General features: G+C 43.0%; 2 protein-coding genes across 2 annotated transcripts in view; one reads left to right on the top strand and one right to left on the bottom strand.

Moving 5' to 3' along the window:
- Positions 1-6,139: 6,139 nt before the first annotated feature.
- TMEM252 (transmembrane protein 252) lies at positions 6,140-11,087 on the top strand. Its single transcript, XM_084898044.1, has 2 exons — positions 6,140-6,452; positions 9,495-11,087. The coding sequence occupies exons 1-2, from the start codon at positions 6,175-6,177 to the stop codon at positions 9,730-9,732; spliced, it is 516 nt and encodes a 171-aa protein (XP_084754170.1). The 5' UTR covers positions 6,140-6,174; the 3' UTR covers positions 9,733-11,087.
- A 3,396-nt stretch (positions 11,088-14,483) lies between these two features.
- PGM5 (phosphoglucomutase 5) overlaps positions 14,484-22,958 on the bottom strand; it is a 161,753-nt gene continuing 153,278 nt past the window's right edge. Inside the window, exon 11 of the mRNA XM_084899519.1 lies at positions 14,484-15,968. Coding sequence (XP_084755645.1) covers positions 15,879-15,968 — 90 coding nt within the window. The 3' untranslated portion in view covers positions 14,484-15,878. The remainder of the gene's footprint in view (positions 15,969-22,958) is intronic.

Genomic DNA, 22,958 nt, shown 5'->3' on the forward strand with positions numbered 1-22,958 from the left:
GCAAAGAGATGAAGAGATTCCCAGAAGTTCCTACACATTTGTCTGTAGAGTGTGTAATGGAGGCTGGTGTGGATAAATGGTTGAAATAAATAAAAACCTATAAAAAATAGATACCCCCAAAAAAGTGTATTTGGGAACCCAATTAAAAAAAAAAAGAGTTTGTAATGAAGGGAGCAAAGGGAATAGATGGAAGGGCATTCACAAGGCAGGGAAGGCTGGTTTTCAGTGCTGAAGAAACATTAGGAACTCATAAATTCTTATGCATTTTAATTTATTTCAGGTCATTTTAGTTTTTGAAATTTGGTGCTCAAATTGTCCCATCTTGGGATTGTGCAGTGGTTCTCAACCAAGGGCAATTTCAATCTCTAGGAGATATTTGGCAATGTAAGGAGACTAAATATATATATATATATATATATATATATATATATATATATATATATATGCTTTCATTGATTTCAGAGAGAAAGGGAGAGAGAGAGAGAGAGAATCATTTATTGGCTGCCTCCTGCACACCCCACACTGAGGATCGAGCCCTCAACCCAGGCATATGCCCTGACTGGGAATTCAACCATGACCTCCTGGTTCATATGTAGATGCTCAACCACTGAGCCATGACTGGATATATATTTTTTTATTTCCATGACTGTGTATCTAGTGGGTAAAGGTCAGGATTGCTACTAAACAGCATATAATGCATAGGAAAGTCCCTACTGCGAAGGGGCTTTCAAAATTTGGCTTAAAATATCACTAATGTTGAGGATAAGAAACCCTGGGCTAGTGGGTGGCCCTTCAGGTTAGCTCTTACACCTGTTAGCATAACTTGTGGGGGTTTTGTTTTTGTGGAGTTTCCTTGCTTTCTGGTTCAAAATTACGTCTCTTAGTTCTTCTGCCTGAAACCTAGAGTCAGCCATTTCTATAACGATGCTTGGCTTTGGGGTGGGCACTGGTGACAGAGACCACCACCTGAAGGCTGTGATGCTCATTGCTCTGGGCTGTCCTTGCTTCTAAAAGCCTTTCAGTGATAGTTTATATGCAATTTTCAGCAAAAGCAAAATAAATTGTGAACTCATAACAAATTTTTAAGCTAAAATTTCAGATGATTCAGATCTTCCTTGATTTTGCTGTGCATCTCATGCTGAAAATGTTGCTCTGTGCTGATATTAACCTATTCAGTTTATCCTAGAATATAAATACAGAAACTTAAAAGGATACTCTACATTCTTACTAACAATGAGACTACTGAATGCATATTAGGATTTATTTGTGGGTGGGAAATAGAAGATCAGTGTTGAAGAAAATTTCCCAAGGTGGGACACAGAACCTACTTCATATTCACAAGTCACTGGCAGTCATGCCAACTAGTGTTAACTCAGGCAGTCCAATTCTGCCCTGGCTTGAGGCTTCTGCTCTGATCTAAAGTGGCCACAGAAGTGTGGTCTCCTTCCAGTTTCCCAAGAATCCACGAAGAAATTAAATCTCTTCTGGCTTATTTGTGGATTAAATTGGAAGCCGAGGTATTCAAGAACAAAATTTGTCTTCTTATTTAAGACCCACTAAGTTCACTCAAGGGTGAGTGTGAGTCTTGTGTGGTATCTAATATCACCGTACCTCACAATGCTACACGTTTTCTGAGCGGCTGTCTGTACTCTGTCAACCTAAAAATGCCTCCTTGGGAAAGTGAGGGGAAAGGAGAGGTGGTAGTGGTGAGTAGTGGAGGGGGAGTTCCCAAAGCAGAGAAAACAAAAAGGAAGAGAGGAGGAAATGGCCGGTGTTCAGTGAACCCAGACGTGTGAAAGGCTAATCCAGAAATCACTCAGGAATCACCAGACCCTGTTGACATCGCTTGCTACGCACACGCTCACCTTCCTTCCCCATCTCCCACAAAGCCTCACTTCCTGAAGCAAAGTGACCTTCTGAAATCTGGCCACTCAACCTCAGCTCTTGGCCCCATGCCCCTCCTATGCAACAGCTTCTACACACCATTAGCTTCCTTCCAAAGTCCCCCTGGCTTCTTACCCAATGCAATACATTCTTCCTGTTTTCAAGAGAAGGGTACGGGCCAAGCATCCAGCAAACAAAGAGGGCAGAGGGCCGTTAGAAGTTCCAAGGCCCCGCAGGGAGCGTTTGAAAGGAGTGGGAGGTTTCAGAGGCTCCAACATGGAAGCCAGAACAGTGCTTGGAACACGGCTCACTCCGGGTTCAGAACAGCACCCATGGGGTGGTCATGCTCACAGGAACAGGGTGTTGAAAGAGTGATTATGTGTTAAGATAGTTTGGCTGTCAACCAAATAACATGTTACTGCCTGCTGCCAAGCCAGGCACTTTTGCTGATTGTGACTTTTTAAGAATGATGACAATAAATAAATAAACTGGTTTAAAGGCAAAACATCATTTCCCAGATGGGTTTATTGTTGAAGAGATGGGAGCTGGGATAGGAGGACTTTAGCTTGGCCTCTGATGGGTCCCAGAGGTGGCCTCTGATGGGTCCCAGAGATGGGTCTACCGAAGGTGGGCTTCTGTCCATATTCCTCCCAGAGTATCCATTCGCCATCAGTTCCACACTGTCTATATGAACGTCAATAGAATCATCAAGCTGTCTCTTGCAGTTTCTTCACCTTTAAATGGAGTCAATATCACTGGCCCCTTATTCTCACACTCAGTGCTGGGTACGTAAGGAGGTGGAAGAGGGTAGGAAAGTTGGCTCGGGAATGAAGGCAGACCCAGCAGATAAGGGAAGAACATAAGGAAACCCAGACAAAAGCCCACAGGTCTCCTGAAACAGACTCTGTAGGGTGACATTTTGGTGTTCAGCTGGCTCTTTATTGGATTCCTTTTCTGTCTTCCCAGCCCTGAGGTGTTGGCCTGCTGTTCTGCCTGGGTTTCTGCCCCTTCGAGACTGATGAAGACCAGGGTGCTTTCTCTCAATGCCTGTGACTTTCAAGGTCACGGAAGCAAGTCCACATCTACTTTCATTTTCTACTTTTCAAAAAGTCTTTTCACTGCTAGTAGTTGTGGGGAATGTGGATATACCGCAACATAAACAACAGGGAAACCACAAGTAATAAAAAATTATTTAAAACTCCAAGTCACCTGGTTTGAGTTATCCGTGGTCATTGCTGAAGCATCAAAGGGGAATAATGGTCATGCAGCAGTGGTGTATGTGGTTCATAACTGAAGCTGAATCACAGTAAGAAAATCTTATTATTTAATAATTTATATATATTTATAAAACAAACACAAACATGCAAAAATAGCTGTAACATTAGTCATCTCCAGGTATGTCTCAACCATTGTCATGAAGGAGACAGGTGGTTCCCAGCAATACTTCCTATTTCTATATTGATTTTTTCACCCCTGTCTCATCTACTCTCTTCATATACTACAGATTCTTCTATGATTCTCCTTGATGCCCCACCTCATTCAAGATAAACTCCTCAAATATTCTGAGCTCTGGGGTCTCATGTAAAGTCATTACTCCCTCTCATCCTCCTGCCACCTTTTGGATCTTGCTCTTTCTTACCCAGTTTTTCACCAAAACAAACAAAAACCCACCACCGACAAAACGCACTGCTCTGGAATGTCAGGGTCCTCCTTAAAGGATATGGAAGTGAAGAATCTGTCTGACAAACTATGAGGCACTATTTATCCTTTATTGGAACTAGAGGAGGGCAAGTACGAAGACCTGCTTGCTCAAATATTCGTGTGGTCACAGGAATTAGGCCTGACATGTTCTAATGCCCAGTCTGATTCACCCCTCCCCCAGTTTTGGTCTAAAACAAAGAAGGCCAACCCTTTGGGTGAGCAGTACTAATAGAGTGCTGTCCCTCCTTCCTCTATACTTATCTCTGGGGCCCTACCATTTACCTGCTCTTGGGACTCAACTTCTAGGGCATACCTTATAGTTGGAAATCCTAGGTATTCCCCAGTTTTTTGGGATTATGACAGTAATAAAAGTAACAATAATGATGAGGATGATCCTAGCTAACTTAGACAGGGCATTTTCTATGTGTCAGGCACTGTGTAAACATTTAACATTGATTGTGTCTTCTGGTTTCTAAGTCCTAAAGAACTGTGCTAGTTACCAATTGCCACAAAACTTGGCAGCTTAAAGCAGCACACTGTGTGTTAGGAATCTGGGCGTGACTTGGCTGAGTACTTGGCTTCGAGGTCTCTCAACCACCGTGTTGCATAAGCTACAGTCACCTCAAAGCTCATCTGGGCAAGGATTTTATTTCAAATTCACGTGGCCAGGATACAGTTCCGCACCAGCTCCAGGACTAAGGGCCTCAGAATCCTCACTGACGGTTGACCAGAAGCTGCCCTCAGTTCTTTGTCTTATGGCAACTTCCTTCCTCAAGGGTGCAAGCTATGAGGTAGTGAGATAATGCTAGCAAGACAGACGTCACAATATTTTGTACCTATTCATTGAAGTGACACCCATTACCTTTGCCATATTCTTTTGGTTAGAATTGAGCCACCATGTCCAGCCCACATTCAAAAGGACATGGGTCCCTGGGGGTCATCTTAAAAATTTGCCAACCTCAAGACCAACTAGAGAAAGAGGGAGAAAGAGCTGTTTTAAGATTTCAAGGATAATATCAAGACTAGAAGATGAAAGTAGTTCAGGGTATAAGGTTTGAAGGCAGTTAAGGTAGACATTAGGAGGTAGAATGGGGACATACCTTATAGCATTTTTGATCCAATGTCTTTAATTTTACACTTATTTATTATGCAAAGAACTGCTTTCTTCACTGGAAGGTAAATGGAAAATAATGGTAATGGAATAGGGGGATAGAGAAATAGCAAAGAGGAACTGAAGATAATCTCTCTGGATAGGAGTGATCCAGAGACCCCCCTGGGCAGGGAAATATATCATATAAAAAATGAAAGAATGAGGGCATGAACCAGGTCTAGAATAGGGTGTCTTCAAATAAAGACAGTCAATATGGAAGAAACACATTTTGGACAAAAAAAGAGAAGTGGATTCTAGAAAGATTTTTTTGAGGCAACACTACATAGAGCAGCAGTATTGGGGAGAGGACAGGAGACATTTTTTAGCAGTATCTATCAAAACACAGTTTTTAAATGTATATTTTATGAGGGGAATAAGATTACAGGACTTTTCAGGGTCTTTAGTATGTTAGTATGCTCTGTGAGATACTAAGATGTGTTTGAGGGAGGGTGCGGTTTGACTAGGCAGAGCTTCTCACAAGTATTTATTTGTTTTATGTGGAGATGGTAACATGCTATATTTTTCAGGGAATGCTCTTTTGTAAAATGCCTGTGGCTTTTTTTTTTTTTTTTTTTTTTTTTTTTTTTTTTTTTTTTTTTAGAATGGGTTGGATTTGGTTCAAACATTTCTCTAAGCCAAGAATGGTGGCCAGTGGTTGTACAATAAGCAAAATATTTTTATCCAACACCTATGTGATAAGCAGAAATGACCCTTAACATTTGGACACCAACAATGGGAAAGATACAAAATCAGAATCAGAGCAGAAGTCACCAGATCATCACCTCTTACAACTACCCCCAGAAATCCCTCCCAATTCCCGAAGCTCTGTCTATTACAATTCTCTCCAGCACTCTTCCCCTCCTGCTTGTCAGCAGAGAAGGAATCAGGGAGTTCACCCCGTGGGATTTTCTCTTGGATTTTTTTTTTTCAATATCATATTACAAAGGCATTAAAGGGAGAGTCAGTGAGAGAGGTAAGACAAACATGTTCAGAGCCTTTTAAAGTCTTTTTAGTAAAGAGAGAGAAATAAGAAATCGGGACTTTCTGCTAAACCGCAAAGAAGATAGTTCATCAAGGAATGCTAATTTCTCTAGCATTCGTGGGGAATTACCCACTGTGAGGATTAAGACACCAGTGTTCTTGTAATCAGTGATGGGAGACCTCCCCTCAAATAACTGGGGTCAGCAGAGGGTCCTCTCCAGCTCAGAAGAACAAGGCAGCTATGAGAAGCCACTCCTTCCTGTAGTACACAGTGCTGTGTTTTTCGGTTAATCCTCCAACATACATTACAGTTACTTTCAATGGTTAATGAATACCTTCTAAGTGCCTGCTTCATTTAATTGTCCAAAGGCCAATTGGTCCCAGAGCATATAAAGCTACGAGCATTCTCTCTGAGCTGGGAGTGGCAGGGTCAGGGAGCCGGTTCCCGAGGAGGAGGGATGCGGAACAGAACTGGTGCAGTCCTCTGTGCCCTTGCCCTTCTGACAGGCTTTCTGATCATCTGCCTGGGGGCCTTCTTCATCTCCTCAGGCTCCACGTTCAACTGTCGGTGGAACCTGATCCTGGCCTATTTGCTTCTGCCTCTGGGGTTTGTGATCCTTCTGAGTGGGATTTTCTGGAGCACCTACCGCCAGGCGAGTGAAAACAAGGGGATGTTCAGCCATGTGCTCAGACCACATCTTGCTCAGGGGGCCGTGGCCCCAGCCACAGTGGACAGGTATGTGCTGATAAGCCAGAGGACAGATGAGGGTTGAGATGGGGCTGAGTTCTGGGAAAGCTGAGTGACCCGCTTGGAGCGCTCGACATGTCTCATGGAGCAGTATGTCTAGAGCCAACGTGTTATCATCAGGGGATTACTCTGGGGTTAGTTATTAGGAATAATGGTGCTGTCTCTGGGGAAAACCATGAAGTAAAGGGAATTTATACCCTGCCACCATCTCCTGCCGCCTCCGCCTCCCTCTCCTCCCACACACACATTGAAAACCCACCTAAGCCAATTTAAGAGGCCCAACACAACCAGGTTATAAGGAAAGCAAGTCCAGAGCCTAATTCTGCCACACAGCAAGGAAACAAGAAGGCATAAAATCAGTCCTGCATTAGGAACTCAGTGAAGTCCCAGCTTAGTAACCCTTTAGGTATTGTGATCATACTTTGCAGGAAAGATTCATTTGAGGGAAAGCAATTATATTCCAGAGGTAAAATTTAGATAACCTTGCCACAGTGCACCCATTAGGGTGGCTATTATTAAAAAGAAAACCCAAGTGTCAGCAAGGGTGTGGAGAAATTGGAAACCTAGTGCACTGCTGGTAGGAATGTAAAGTGGTGCAGCCACTGTGGGAAATGATAGGGAGGTTCCACAAAACATTAAACACAGAATTACTATTTGATCCAGCAATTCCACTTCTGAGTATACAAACAAAAGAACTGAAGGCAGGGCCTTGAACGGCTATATCTACACCAATATTCATAGCAGCATTCTTCACACTAGACAAAAGGAAGAAACAATCTAGGCCATCAGTGAATGAACTGATCAACAAAATGTGGTGTATACATGCAATCGAGTATTTTTTTTTTCAGCCTTAAGAAGTAAGGAATTCTGACACATGCTACACCATGGATGAATCTTGAAGACATTATGCTAAGTGACATAAACCAGACACAAAAATACAAACATATATGATTTCAGTTATATAAAGTATCTGGAAAAGTCGAATTCATTGACAGAAAATAGAACAGTGGTTGTCAGGGGCAGGAGGTGGTGGTGGGGGATGGGGAGTAACTGTTTAATGGGCACGGGGCTTCAGTTTGGGAGATAATAGTGGTGATGGTTGCACAACAATGTGAATGTACTTAGTGTCATGAGCTGCACAGCGGCCAAAGTGGTAAATTCTATGTTATATATTCTACCACATTAGAATATTTTAGTTAGCCTCATGGTTAGTATCAGACAACCCCAAACCTCCTAATTCTTGGCTGACCACAGGACCATTTAGGGATAAAATATCAGGCATCATCCTGAAGGTACGGGCTGTAAGACTCCACAAATCATTTACCCTCTTCACCTAAAATACTTTAGCTACTCTGTATGTTTTGCTACTCCGTGTATTTTGAATAAGTAGTGCACTTTTACCCGTGACTTGATTTTTGACATTATTATGCTAATTAATGATAATAATTATAATAATCTAAACCCAATTCCGATGTTTATTATACTTACCAAGCAAGGACTCGGAGTTTGATAAAATGTTGAGATAACTGAAGTGATTTTAGAAGAAGCATCTAGAATGCTGACTTTATTTTGCATGTTATATAATTGTCTCCAGAGTATGAAATTCCTGATAAGAATAATTGATTACCTCTTGAGTGTAGCTTAAATTTATTAATACATACATAGCATCACTGTGCAGAAATGCCTTAAATTATAGACAGCATTACGCTCCCCGTTTATTGTCTCTTCCTATTGCATCTAGTAGATAGATGCCCAGCTCAGTCAAAATGGCTAGCAAGTCAGCCATGGGAAGTTACATTTCCCAGAAGCGTTTGCATTCAAATGGGTACCCAGGTTGAGGAATAAAAAGCAAATGGGCTTGCAGTGGTAGAATCCAGGGCACTGGAAATGAAACTGCTGGGGGTGGAGGGTTGGGAGAGGTGAATGGGGTTTGTGGGGCAGGCAGCAGTCACCCTGGAGCCTCTCAAATCACATTAGGGGAGCAGTTGCCAACCGGTGGTCTGTGAAGTCCGAAAAGTTGGGACTGCTGCTTTAGGGAAGGGCTCACCTTATTGTTTTCAAGTGTCTTAATACATGTGCCCCATGACACAGCCTTGGCTATTCGGAGTGAAGGCTGAGATGTGGGCTGTACAGTAGACAGTGGCTCCAGCCATTTGGCTTTGGGCCTGGGCACATTTGGAAGGGAGCTGTGCCTACAAATGGCAGTCCGTGTTCTGTTGTGGTTACATATCACAAACACTCCCTGTAGGCACTGGAAGAATTCACTCTATAAATACACAACTCAACCAAGCTCACCCTCTCTCTTCTTCACCTCATTGTCACCCCCAATCCCATTCACAATGGAGAAGCTGGAAGGATTCAGCAATTAGCAACACTGGGCAAGATTACCAGCTCGGGCACAAATGGTTCTGTTAGCCATTGGTCGGATGGTATGGGAAAAGTTGTATCTAAAATCTACATAAAGTTCTCAGTTGAAATCGCTTGGGAAATTAGTTGTTTTTCTTTTAACTAGCTGCCGAGACATGAGTGATGGGAAAGAGATAAGCATCTGATATAGTTCAGGGAACTTCATGGAGCTGGTTTACATTCATTATTTTATTGGCTGTGAGGCTCTGAAACTGTGAGTGCAATTGAGAAGATGATGTGTGTGAATGGAGATAGGATGTGAATGGAATGAATAATTGAGTAGAGAAGGTACACAGTTCAAGCCCTCATGTTCCCTACCTCTGCTAAGGATTTCACTCTGAAAGTCTTGGTTCCAGCAAGTAAGAGAGAGGGGATAGTCTGGAATAACCCACCAGGGAAAGTGTGACTACAGACTCACATCTTATGGCTGAGAAAGAGAGCTCTTCTGGGAGAGTGGCGTGTTTTTTAAAAACGGGTGATGCCAGGGAAGAAATACATCTGTTTCAAAATCAATGTTTCTTAAGTTTCACTCCACACAGGGTGATCTGAGAGAGGCAGACATGTGCCTCTCTGGCCTGAACCACTTGAATAACATGTGCGTGTTTGTGGCATTTTGTCCCCCAGGCCAGATTTTTACCCTCCTGCTTATGAAGAAAGTCTGGATGCTGGAAAGCAAACCTGTCCTGCAGAGGGAGAGGCCGTGGATGTCCCGCCACCTCTGTACACAGAGATGGACCTTGGATTTGAGGTTGAAAGTGGTGCCCACCGAGAGGCACCACCATCCTATGCCGAGTCTGTGGTGGACGGGGCAGTGGCAGCAACAGCATGGAAAGATGCCCAGAGGCAAAGCCAGGAGTGCTGAAGCAGGGGGAGCTCTCTGGCACCCAGGATGTCCTCTCCTGGGACACAGCTGCTAAAAATAAAAGCAGGCAAGGGATTGTGGGAGGAAAAGCCACATCCGTGACCCCATACAAGAGCACCCCGAGATCTTAAGTCTAAGAAATCTTGTCAGCTTCATTATATTTTGTTTTACTGTAAGGGGACAAGTCGGATGGCAGGGTGGTGGAAAGACACACAGCCTGATGCTTTAGAGCTTGGACAAGGATCTTCCTCTCTGGGCCTCAGTTTTCTCCTCTATCGAGTGAAGGATTTACACTGGGGTTGATAGCCAGCAATTACGGAATCCTTTTTCTATGGCATGATCTGTGCTGTGAATGAACTTCCTGTGCTTTTTATTTAGCCATCCTTAGTGCCTTCAGAGATGTGTGCTATGGTTATTCCCATTCTACACATGCTGAGTTTATACTGAGGCTTTGAGAACTTAAGAAACTTTTCCAACAACATACAGTTATTTCCAGGAGGATGAAGGACGGTCCATAGAGGGGGATGCATTTACTTCCAATTTTTATGCTATTTACCCGGTCTTCCTTCCTTTCTCACAGAGAGCAGTTTGGACTTCTCTCCCCCCCCCCCTCCCCCCCTCCTTCAGAAAGTGGGCCTAACAGGAAGAGGAGCGATACATTAAAGCCCCTGGAAAGGCAGCAGAGGTTGCTTTTGAGTTCATCTGCTGGATTCTCCTTTAAAATGTTAACAAGGCCTCCGGGTTTTCTGCCCAGGAGCCTGGCCCTCACCTCTTGGTGTAGTTTCCTTTCATCTGATAATCATACTGATGATGAAAGATGATTCCTAGTGGTAACAGGCAACAGTTGGTGATTGGGCACAGGAGGATTTGGACAGTGATAGGAAGAATGAAGATCTTTCAAGGAGGAAGGGGGGTATTGAGATGGGATGTGGCCCCTTGGCCTTCTCTTCCCTGTTATTGCTGAAAAATACACAGGAAGCCACATAAAAGGAAATCCTGGGCCATTTACAAGAAGCATGAACGTGGGCATCTGTGACTTGAATTCTTGACATCAAGGTCACAACTGGATATGCAGGTTGTCAAACAGGAAGGTGACCATTTGTAAGCAATGCAATTGTCTCATTGTCTCTTTTTATCCCTCTACTGAGCCAGTAGTCCTGAAATTTTCCCTGGGGTCTGAGCACACTCACTGACCTGAACAAGCTCTATCGCTGGGCTTTCAGCCAGAACGTGCAATTATAATAGATGGTTTTTCCAAACTACCGGTAGTCCTGTGAAACAAATGTTAATGTTGGTTTACATAAGAAAATTGTTTTAATCTCTTTACTGTAATAAATTTTTGTACTTAAACTTTCCCTTTTTTGCCACTGTTTTATATCAGGGGGGAAAAAATCAATAGAGGAACATAAGTCAAAGTTTCCTTCTCTATGTGGAACTTACACAGCATCCAAATGAGTAAATCTCTTCACAAAACCAAACATTACTGAGAAAAACTATTGATTCAGGAAATTAGGCAGGTGCTTTTTGAAAAGAAATACTACTTAACAGGCACTTATTGACTTTAAAAAACACACATATGTACTCTGAAGCAAGCATCAAGAACATGGGTGTTACACAAAACAAAAGCCCACCTTTGAAAGGCCCAGCAGTTAAAATCCACTGGGCCAGCCAGACAAATGTCTGTGTGGTTAGTAAGAATTCATTGCCCACCCGAGAGGGATTTACTCAGGGAAACAGACATTGCATCCCCTCTTCCTCCATAAGCTTAAGATAAAATTAATGGAGATGGATTGAGAACCCTGATTCCATGAATGACAGGTGAGAAAGTGGACAAGAGGCAAACCTCTAAGCAGTGTGTCTGTGCTTGTTCCCTCTTCTCAAATGTGAATGATAATCTCATGGGTCACTGGGAAAGGGAAATATTCAGAGGCGATGGCTCCAGTATTTTAATCTTATAATGTCTCCCTGAATAGTTTTTTGAGTTATAGTTCTTGCTGCATCTTTTGCATACATGAGATGTAGTGTAGGAATTTTCAACACTCCACACAAAAAGCTCACAAAACCTTTCACCCAATCCCTTAGGATTCTACTTAAACACATAGTGTCTGGTGAGGCATCTCTCTAGTTCACTGACATTGCAGGGCACATACTAAGTGCTAAAAGGCATGGAAATATGATAAAGACATGGTTTACAGTGCATATCCTCACTGGCACCTAAAATGCTCCTTGGCAGCTCGGGCTGCTTCACATACCAGGTGGGCTGTCAGCTGCAGAGCTGGGCCCACTGATAAGGCTTCCAGCTGGTTGGAGTGGCGCAGGCATGCTGCTAAGCTCTGACGCCTCAGATAATCTCTTGCTGTTTGTAACTGCTGAAGGGCCAGTTGTAACTGTTGTAGACTGATTTACTGGCAGTTACATCATTTCCAAAGGCGTGAGATTTCTCAGACCCTTCTCCACTCAGGAATGGAAATGACCCCAGCTGGTGGCTGGGATATCAGTGTCCAGTGGCCAGGTGTTTCAAGAATACCCAGTGCATGACCAAGCAATAAAATGGAGTCATCTGTTAGGTTACTACCCATGCCCCCACGCACTCTTCAAATTCCCCAGACCTGCCATGGCTGATGGATATTGCTGCCAAAGTGAATCCATGCCTTACACTGACCCGCAGCTGACAGGCCAGTTAGAAGTCCCCAGCCATTACCCATCACTGCCTGTATTACCTGCAGAGAGCACTGGTGCAGTGCAGCCAGCCGTCAGCCCAGGGCACCACCATGGGATTGGCCATTGGTCTGAGGCTACCTGTGCAGAAAGCCTTCCCGCCGTGGCCAAGCCCTTCAGCCTATAGTGTCATGCAACACTATTTGTCCCGTGGATCAGGGGTCGAGTCTGATCCAGCCTGCCAGGTTTTTTGGGCAATGAGCGCAGCCGAGGTGTTACAGTAGGAATTAGTAGTTCATATAGTCCGGCCCTCCAGCTCTCTGAGGGACCGTGATCTGGCCCCCACTTTAAAAAGTTTGAGGACCCCTGCTGTGGATGGAAGTTGTGCTTTCTATCAGTGAGATTTTATAAATGATCTCATTTTAGTAATGGCTCCCACTCATTTTCAAAGTCAACTAATAAACTCAAGAATCAAGGATGGGGCAAAACAACTTTTTGTTCTAAAGGACGGAGTGACACCGGGCAGGATGTTTAGCATCCTTAGTTCCTTTCCATTAAACACCTACCTGGCACGTGTACACATTTCCAATCCCCTACTGGCCTGGTTGGGAACCACGTGCTGCAATACAGTAATATAGTACATACTATCACATAGAGTTGCTGTCACTGCTCTGGAGGTGCACGGTGTTGAGTGAACCCTTAATATTAGCTGATTACAAGAGCGGCCCTTGCATTTGCCAGACACTATGTTTCTTCTATGATTGTCTCCTGTGGTCCCCACAAACTTGGATTTCTCCAGTCATTTGCTTTTAAGAAAAACTAAGGGCTGGAGCCCCATCTTTAAGAGCCTAATGCACATTATATGCAGAGGAGTGACCTCTTGTCTCTCACTCTTTGAGGATAAGACAAGAGGACGTGTATGCATAAGCTCAGCAATAGAAGCTTGGGTTGCAGGTAAAGCAGACACAGTACCTTGGCAATGTGATGCCAGCAGGTTCCAGAGAGAGGCTGCATCCTAGAGCCACTGCAGGACCTTCCCTTTGCACCCTCGCTGAGGAGAAGCTCTGTAAACATAGGTGGCTGTGCAGCTGCTGCTTTCCATCGCTGGGCCCAAGCATTGTTCTACCTGATATTATAATACTGTGTCTGCTCCAACCCCACTCATCTAAGCCAACCTCTCACTAGACCCAAAGCAAGCCTACAATCCAGCCCTCCCACCTCTCAACTCCTTGACGTTGTTCTTGCTATGGTTGCCCCTGGTGAAACTATGTAAATGGTTACAAGTCTCAGGAAACTCACTCTTTGGGAAACCCTTTAAGTGCTGAGTCCTTCCTTCTCTGAGTTAATCTATGAATCTCCACAGCAACATGCACCTGTACCATTCATGTCTATCCAATTCTGTGTCATAGCCTCCTGTTTCCAAATCACAAACTCATAGGAGCAGGAATAACATTTTATACATCTCCTTGCTGCACCAAAACCAGGACTCTGCATAGAGTTGTTCAATTGTTTGCTAGATGAATGAATATATAGTTGGGCTGCTGGACACACGACTCTGTAGAGAAATAAAGAAGTAGGATTTTAAAATGAGGATTAATTTGCATTTGAACATGGAAAGTTAGAGATGATTAAAAGTAGCATCTTGGGGGGGGGGGGAATTTCTTACCATCAGTCAAGCCTAAGAATGTACTAATTGTGCTGACCAACACGGAGCTGAGTAGTGAATAAAAGGCCATCATGGACCATCACTTTAAAGACGATGAGAACCAAAGCTATAAGGCAAATTGCATTCTGTTGCTGAATTCCAGAACTAGTTCTTTAGACTCTTAGCCCAAAGCCACCCTTCTCTTATTTTGAAATGAAGATACTTACAATGAAAGGTCAAATGCCATTTTAGTTTCTGCTCACTCCCAGAGGCAGTTTTGAGCAATTCATCTGTCTTTTCTGTTCCACTTATTTAATAAATTCCTAAAGTCATGATAATGAAAACCAGCTCTTGCTAGTGTTCTGAAAAGCAGACTTATCAGAATAGTGACCACTATGGGGGGTTCTTAAATGACAAAACAAACAAGCAAAATTCCACAATCTTTGCATAAGGTTGAAATAAGGAATTCCTATTTTTATTGGAAACTAAATGTCCTTGCACGTTTCTGACAGGCATAGATAGAAAATAGAAACAAATACCTTAGTGGTGGGAATTTCCCGGCTTTCACTAATCCTAACTACAGCAATTACAAATGGCTTAAAGTCAAAGCACACCACGTCATCTGTGCAAATGACACAATAAGTGAGAGTGCCGTTCCCTAGGAAGCAAAACATATGCAAACAGGTCCCGTGCACCGAGTGTCCTGGCTGAGTCAGAGGGAGGCTGCTGAGGCTGTGGTACCCTTTTCCTGGGCAGACAGCCAGCTGTGACCCTATGCTCTCCAGCAGAGGTCCCGCTCTGACCTGCATCTCATCAGGCCCATACCTGTACCACCACACCAGTAAGGTTTGCTTCCAGCATCCACTTCATTTCCTACTTTCACAGCATTTCATTGTCTCCTTTTACAGCCATTATAAGAAAGAGCTGAATGGTGTCCAAACAAGTGCACCAAAATGGGCCCTTATTGGGAGATAAGATAGCAGAGAAAACATCAGAGATAGTAGATGTGGTGATATTTTGTCTTCCCAGGAGGAATGAGTAAAAACCCATGTATTACCCTTGGTGATGTAATCAAGGAAGGGCCTGAAAAATTTTAAACACTCATTTGCAGACTCCTGCCAAAAATGATTTCCCACCTGCATAATGAATGGCTGAATTTGAAGGAATGCAGCCAGCTCAATAGCTAAAATAATATCTACAAAATAAGAGAGAACAACTTTAGATATGTTTTGTTGATGGTGTGTCATTGTGATGTGTAAAAAGCTTTAGAAGATGTGAGAGAATGTGACACAGGGACTTTGGAGATGGGAAGGTGGGAAAGCGGGTCATCAGGTGGTTGGTAGGATAAGGTGAACTATTGGGAGTTCTACAAATTCCCTAATGGAAAAGCTGACCTTGGATGAAAAGCTAAATCTTCCTCCATGCTGAGGAGGGTCTTCTTATCTGCCCAAGGGTACCTGTGGCTTGCTCAATTCTGGCATTGGACTCTCCTCCATTATATTTCAGAATCTTTTCTCATCTGGCACCACCGATGCCCAGATGTTGTGATTAACAGTTTCCTAGCCAACTCACTCTTTCTCAAAGGGGAGGTTCCTTTGTGTGATACCATACCAAGGACAAATGATAGCTTTAAAAGACAGTTGAAGACCCCATCACATTGGGAGGAACTGACCAAAACCCAAACAAAACAGATTTTTTTCTTTTCCCACCCCCCACCAGCAAATTATATTTTGTTTTTTATTTCCAAAGTCATAAGAGGCACAAACAGGTATCAAGAAGGTGTGGGTGACATGTCTCCTGCAGAGCACTCTCCTTTGGGCCTGGTGAGTCATGGTTTCTCTCTTCAGGTTATGACGGTGGGACCCCTCCGGCCGGTTCTCTCATGAATCTGGGATATTTTCAGTGCGATGGCGATCAGAGGGCTCAGCACTGCCTGGAAAAGAAAGAACAACTCGGGTCAGTCACAGGACAGCCGCTGTGATGGACTTGGATTTCAAACATCTAGGTATGATTCTAATTATCAATTTACTGGCAGCACCATCAAGGGTAAGACGCCTGTTTTTTGGGCCTTAGTTTCCTCTTTCAGGCAAGGAGGTTGGAGTGGGCAGGGGAGGAGGGGAGAACATTATCTCTAAATCTCAGCCAATTCCCAGAAACACTGACCTAAGATAGGAAACTGCACAACCCAACCTCCAGAGCACTAGAGCGTTTCATGAACAGAGCTTTGTGATGTAGGGGACTTCAAAAACATCTGTTTTCCTCTGCTATCTTCTCTCCCCTACATGTGCACCCCCCAACCCCTCTATATTCCCCTCCGCCACACACACACACACACAAGCTTGAGGAAAAACAACCGTTCTCCATTCTAAGACCATGGGCCTGAAGAACCTACTATCTTGAAATGTCAAAGAAGATAGGCTCATCAACCTGCTAGAGCTGCAGAAAGAACTGCTCATTTCTCATGAAATAACACAGTGGTCCCTGAGGCTCCTCAGGGTCCCCTAGAAGGAGGTAGGGTGGTTTAGAGGCCTAAGAAAAATTCTAGGAATGATGAAATATGATGAAAAATAAGAATCATTTCTTGCTCATTAACTGCTTCTTATTTCATAGGAATAAGGCATTGTTTTCCAAAGTGTGGAACATGTATCACTGAAGATGATTTTAGTTGGTACAGGAGACTATTTTAGGTGGTACATGGACATGGTGTGACTTATAAAACAATGAGAAAGTCACTCTATTCTCCATTCTTCTTCAATCCTCCTAATTTTATTAAGGAGAAACTCTGCTGGCAATTCTGTACACTTTACCAATATAGAACAGACCTCAGGCAAGGATTACTTAGGTAGGAGGTGATAACATTGTATATTTTTATTGAATTCCTTTTTATGGTGCCCTTTTATTTATCAAGGGATAATGTGTTTTTCCTTGTTGAGCACTGATACAATTTTCTGTGGTAAACAGATTAAAGTGAAAACAAAGTGAGTCCATTTAAAGACAAATCCTAAATAGAGATACTGATTTAACAGGTTGGGAAATGCTGGCATAAAGAAGAAAAAAGATACCATATTTAGGAAAATAAAACCTGTAATTTTGGAACGTGGTGGGGGAGTTTTCTCACTTGCAATCCTCACCTATACTTAACAGATACGGAGATGTACGAAATGCATACATTCTCATCAAACAAGAGCACTAGCAAATGCCCAGGGTATAATTAGCACAGTATGTCCTGAGCGGAGTGTAGACACGGACCACCCTGAGCAAAGTTTGTTTGGAGGGACCTAAACTGACAGAGTGAAGGTGAAGGATTTAATTCATTAGGCAATGGAAGCTGAAGGAGTTCTCTGAGCTCTCTAACTTGTTCATTAATTTCTGCCTCCAGCAGTAAAGTTATGAGTCTACCAGGAGTCAGGTAATGTCTATTGTGCTTGTTATTTAGATTATGCAATTATTAAATTATATGTAAACCAGTAAAATGTACTAGTAAATATAAATAGAAAGAGGTTTTTTTTTTCTAGAAAATTAAGTTGAATATTTTGGAAAGAAGTAGGTAATGGGCATTAGCTAATCCTGTCAAATTAGATACTATAATATATTTGGGAGAAATAAAAAAAATATAAACAATTCTTTCCTTGTATAACTTCTCAAATAAGTTCCCACTGACTCTAAAGAAATTAAAGGTGGCCTGGCTTATGTGTTTCAGTGGTTGAGCATTGATCTATGAACCAGGAGGTCAAGGTTCAATTACCAGTCAGGGTGCATGCCAGGGTTGCAGGCTCAATCCCCAGGTGGGGCATGCAGGAGGCAGCCAATCAATGACTCTCTCTCATCATTGATGTTTCTATCTCTCTCTCTCCCCCTCTCCCTTTCTCTCTGAAGTAAATAAAAATGTTTTTTTTTTTTTTTTTAAGAAATTAAAGGTGAGCATTACAAATAATAAATTATGAATGAAAAGAAATCACAACCAAACAGTATGCTCATGTTCAAAGAAAAGGTCTTGGATCAAAATTAAAAGATTGACAAGTGACTATTCATTTAACAATTTGTGTTAAAAATACAATGGATAAGGTATGTATGCCTTTAATTACCTCTTATAACTCTCCCTCAGAATTAGTGAACCAAGCACTTGCCCCTGGTCCTAATCATGTCAGAGGAGAAGGCTTTGATGGTTATGCAAATCAAAGAGAAGGAAGCACATTTTGAAAACTTTATATGAGGAAGACCTTGAGCACAGGAACTCACACCCTGAGCAAAGAACCCCAGGCGAATCTGGCACAGAAGCTAAGGAGCCATATGCTCTTAGGGGACCATGAGGGTTTGGGAAGAAGGACATCAGAGATGTTCACCATAGACTGAGCACTAGTGAGATCCACTGAGCCATTTTAAAAAATATATTTTTTTTATTGATTTTTCACAGAGAGAAAGGGAGAGGGACAGAGTTAGAAACATCGATGAGAAAGAAACATCAATCAGCTGCCTCTTGCACACCTCCTACTAGAGATGTGCCCGCAACCAAGGTACATGCCCTTGACCGTAATCGAACCTGGGACCCTTCAGTCCACAGGCCGCCGCTCTATCCACTGAGCCAAACCTGTTAGGGCTCCACTGAGTCATTTTCCAGGAAATCAGAAAGTCTCTAGATGTTTGTATGATCCTGAGAAGTTCTGGGAGGGGTCCCTAAAAATGCCCAAGATCGAATTGTTGCCAGCCTTGTGAAATGGGAGCGGCAAAGCATAATTAATTTAAGGATCATAAAGTGAGGTATTTTTTTCTTGACTGAGTGTGTAAATACAGGGGTGAGCAAATATAGGTTTACAATTTCACTGTGACATTCTTTTGAGTTACTAAAGCTATTGTAATAATTACAACTTGCATGTCTTTTTCCTTATAAACAACCATGGGTCTACTTTTACCCATTCATATGCCTGTATATATAGAACAAATGGTCACACCTTGAGGTCAGGAACTCTGTCTAATTTAGGGCTTAGAAAGTGCCTTAGAAGGTATTCAATGACTATTGGTGGAATAAACTGATGCTATATTGATGAATGGAAAATGATGAGGCAGATAGATTCTTCTGTGGTCATTCATGAAGGGCACTATGGGTGAATGGAAGGGTAATGGATCTTTACTGTTATGTTTTTCTTTAGAAATCACAGCTTTGATACATGTGAATCCTAGATACTTCTTTCATATCATCAACCACATATTATGGAAAAGAGAGGGGAAGTTAATTTCTCTGAGGCATTAGAAAGGCTCTCAGAATGGGGAGTGAGAAGAGGAGTTAAAAATGAGAAGCCTGCCCGACTGGCATGACTCAGTGGTTGAGCTCGATCTATGAACCATAGCTTTTCTATACTCAGCTGTAGGGACCAGTGAGTGCTCATCCTGCAACAAAGCAAGTTGGCATTATGTCCATTCAACAGTCCTCGTAGCTCCAAGGTTGGATGAATTTTGCTGTTGTCACCTTGTTTATTAAGTGCCAGGCTAAAGAGGAAATTGGGGCCTGCATTTAAATTTTTGATACTTTGTTTAATGTGAATTTTTTTTCATTGACTTTTATTTTTTAAAATATTGTATTAAAATATTTATCTTGCTTACTGAATTTTGGCACCCCCTTAATTTTGGCACCACCTTACTGAATTTTGCTCATCTTACTTACCCTAATCCTGGCCCTGTGTTAGGTTTTATCCTCCTTATACCCCCTGGAAGGACCAAGGTTTCTCCTTTTACTTTCTTTCCCATCTTATCTCTTGTTTCATGTGATTTTTGTTTCAATTCATGTCATGTAAGGGATCCACAATAACAAAGCCCTAACAAACTGAACTCCTTACCCTGACCAGCAATAGACAGGAGAGGTGTAAATGACCTGAATGTCACAAGACTCGAAGTAAATAGTTAACTGATTTTTTTGTAGAAAAACAGAATTCTAACCAGAGACACAATCACTTATTAAGTGAGGTTTGTCAGACTGTGTGGTGAGAGCCTGCATTGGGAGTGTACATTAGGAGCGTCAGTCAAGTATCCTGTGGGAAGGAGGGGTGGGGATGACAGTACTTATCCTAGCTCGTGATTTGGGGCAGGTACAATCCAGAGACTGCAGATCATTCAACACAGGAAACACTGATACTCTGATGTCCATAAAATCAGGATTTATAGCAAACACCACTTTCTCCTGATCCTTAGGGGCAACATGCAGCAACACTCCCACTTTGGCTAAAACCGAACTTTCTCTCATGATTTCACTCAAACATTCATTTTTAATCTATGTGTTGCTTGCTTAAACTAAGGCAATGGTTCTCACACTTGGACGCGCAATGGAACCATCTCTGGGATCTAATAAAATGCAGACAGTTGCCCCCCTCCTGTCAAGCCCCTGATTCAGGAGATCTGGGGTAGTGCCCAAGAATGCATTTCTAACAGGTTCCAGGTGGTGCAGATGCTGCTGGTCCAAGGACCACACTTCCAGAACCACTGCTCTAAGGTTGCCCACTACCGTGCCTATAAATACTTTGCTCTAGATTAGGGGTGTCGAACTCAATCAGAGAAGGGTCCAAAATCTAAAATCCAGCCTAAATCGCGGGCCGAATGGTTTACTGAACAGTCATAAACTGACAATGTCATAAACTGACAGCGGAGTGCAGTGATGACAGCGCGGTGCGGGCCACATTGCAAGGCCTGGCGGGCTGGATTTGGCCCGCGGGCCTTGTGTTTGACACATGTGCTCTAGATAAATACTAGGTTGTCTTGTTTCTATTACATGACTTCACTCTAAGGCCATAGCTGATTGGATCAGGAGTGGGCTCCTGACCTACAGGCAGCCAAATCATAGTCTGACCAGTGAATGAGACATAGCCTAGGCCCCTAGGGCAAAACCTGAGCCAGCTGATCAGATTTTGCCTTAAACTGATAATAAATGCCCCAGACAGATGGTGAGGATAACAAGTAGAGGTGAAGGCAACCACAGATACCTGAACTCTTCCTCGGACATATGCACCCTTTCCATGCTCTGGGAGCTATCATAGATAATCTGGAAAGAGGTGGGGTCCTTAAATGGCCACTATTGAACTTCTTGCCAAGTCAGTCAGGGGTGGCTGAGTTAGAAATAGTTTGATCCATACAATGATCCGTACAATATAAGAATGTCCATACAATGAAATGTGACATTTTTGCCTCCCGGGAATTGTGGAGCAATTCAGATCTGTTATGATTATAAATTAAATATCATCCCCTGCCTTTGTTTACAAAACATCTCAGTATTGGAGAAGGTTTCTGATTACACTGCCCTTCAAAACCCCAATACTCTACAGCAGGGGTCCTCAAACTTTTTAAAGTGGGGGCCAGATCACGGTCCCTCAGAGAGCTGGAGGGCCGGACTATATGAACTACTAATTCCTACTGTAACACCTTGGCTGCGCTCACTGCCCAAAAAACCTGGCGGGCCGGATCAGACTCCCCTGGGGGCTGCATGGGCCCGCAGGCCGTAGTTTGAAGACCCCTGCTCTACAGTGTAACAGAGGAGAGCCAAGTACAAGGGTCTGTAACCTCAGGCTACCTATTAATAGGCCGGTAAGTGGGGGTGGAATATCCTCAGCTCCTCTCAGCAAGCTAGGAGGCCTGGCAAGGACTGGCATCTTCCCGGAGGAAGGGGTGCCCTTGTCTTCGCACAAAGAGGCCATCCACCAGCCTCCCTTTCCTATGTATTCCTACTGAGGGCACCTTTCCTAATTTGCACAAAGGTGTCCTATAGGCTAGATGCTGCCCTGTTTACTGTATTCCAGATTTTAGGTAACAAAAATGACTAGTTACTTTACCTGCATTTGGAAAGTATATAGAAGCAAAAGTATTACTGAAATCAACATCTTTCTAATGTAAACTAAGTGAGAATGCTAAGCACTGCAAACATTTTATTCTTTATTACAATACATCCAACCATGGTCCTAACTTTAACCCCCATCTCATGTAATACACCAACCTATCTATTTTAATCCAAAATAGGCCTAAAATTAACCAAAATACAGAATATGAAAAATAAGTATAGATAAATCTGAATTCTGAGCTCAACACTGAGGGAGCCCATTTATCTTGTCAGTATCAGAAAAAATAAAAACTGCTCCACACAAGCTCTCTTCGGAGGGGGAAAGACATTCCAAGAAAAAAGCCGATGAAATATTACCCCAGAAAGTTCAATCAAAGCCAAAACTAAACTAGCTTTTTGGGAACACAGTGACCAGCCTGAGGGAAACCACACTGGTTGGGCAGGGTTGCCCCCTGCGCCACCGTCCTCCCCACTTTTTCGATTTATTTGGATTTTAGGAGGTAAAAGGTAGCACTTAGGTTGCAAGTCCAAAATAAACTGGAAGAGACAAGAAGTCAATTTCCCTCTTTATTCAAATATGAGCTCCATTTGGCTCCAAACTGGGAAATATGGAAGTACTGTGCGGGGCAGGGAAAGGGAGAGAACAAGTGTGTGGCCAGCGTCTGCAGGTACAGCCAAAAACAATGGGCAAAATCTCGGTGCCCTTTCATTGTCCCTTTGAGCAAACACAAACCGACCTGCCAGAGTTTACAGCTTAAACCTCTTAAAACTGCTCTGTGATCACTCTTTCCCTTTCCCTTTTCCCCTTTCCACTATTTCTATTCTCGTGTCTGCCACCAAAAACATTATGAAAGGACTAGAAATGGCTAACTGGTTCAGATCATCACAATTTCTGCCTGCCCTCCTCAAATGTCCCTATCCCAGCCTCATGTTTCTCTCATTCGGGGACATCCATAACAGACATCAAATCTTTCTTCATGTGGGCAACTAGAGTTGCCCATTCCCCTACTGCCACTTACAAAACTGTTAGCAGAAATATAACTGCAAGGTTGAAAGAAGTTATGGAAACAAAAGGACCACTCTCTCTCCAGTCCTGTTACTCTCCTT

The sequence above is a fragment of the Pipistrellus hanaki genome (genome assembly GCF_964339955.1).
Source record: "Pipistrellus hanaki genome assembly, chromosome: 11".
NCBI classification, from domain to species: domain Eukaryota; kingdom Metazoa; phylum Chordata; class Mammalia; order Chiroptera; family Vespertilionidae; genus Pipistrellus; species Pipistrellus hanaki.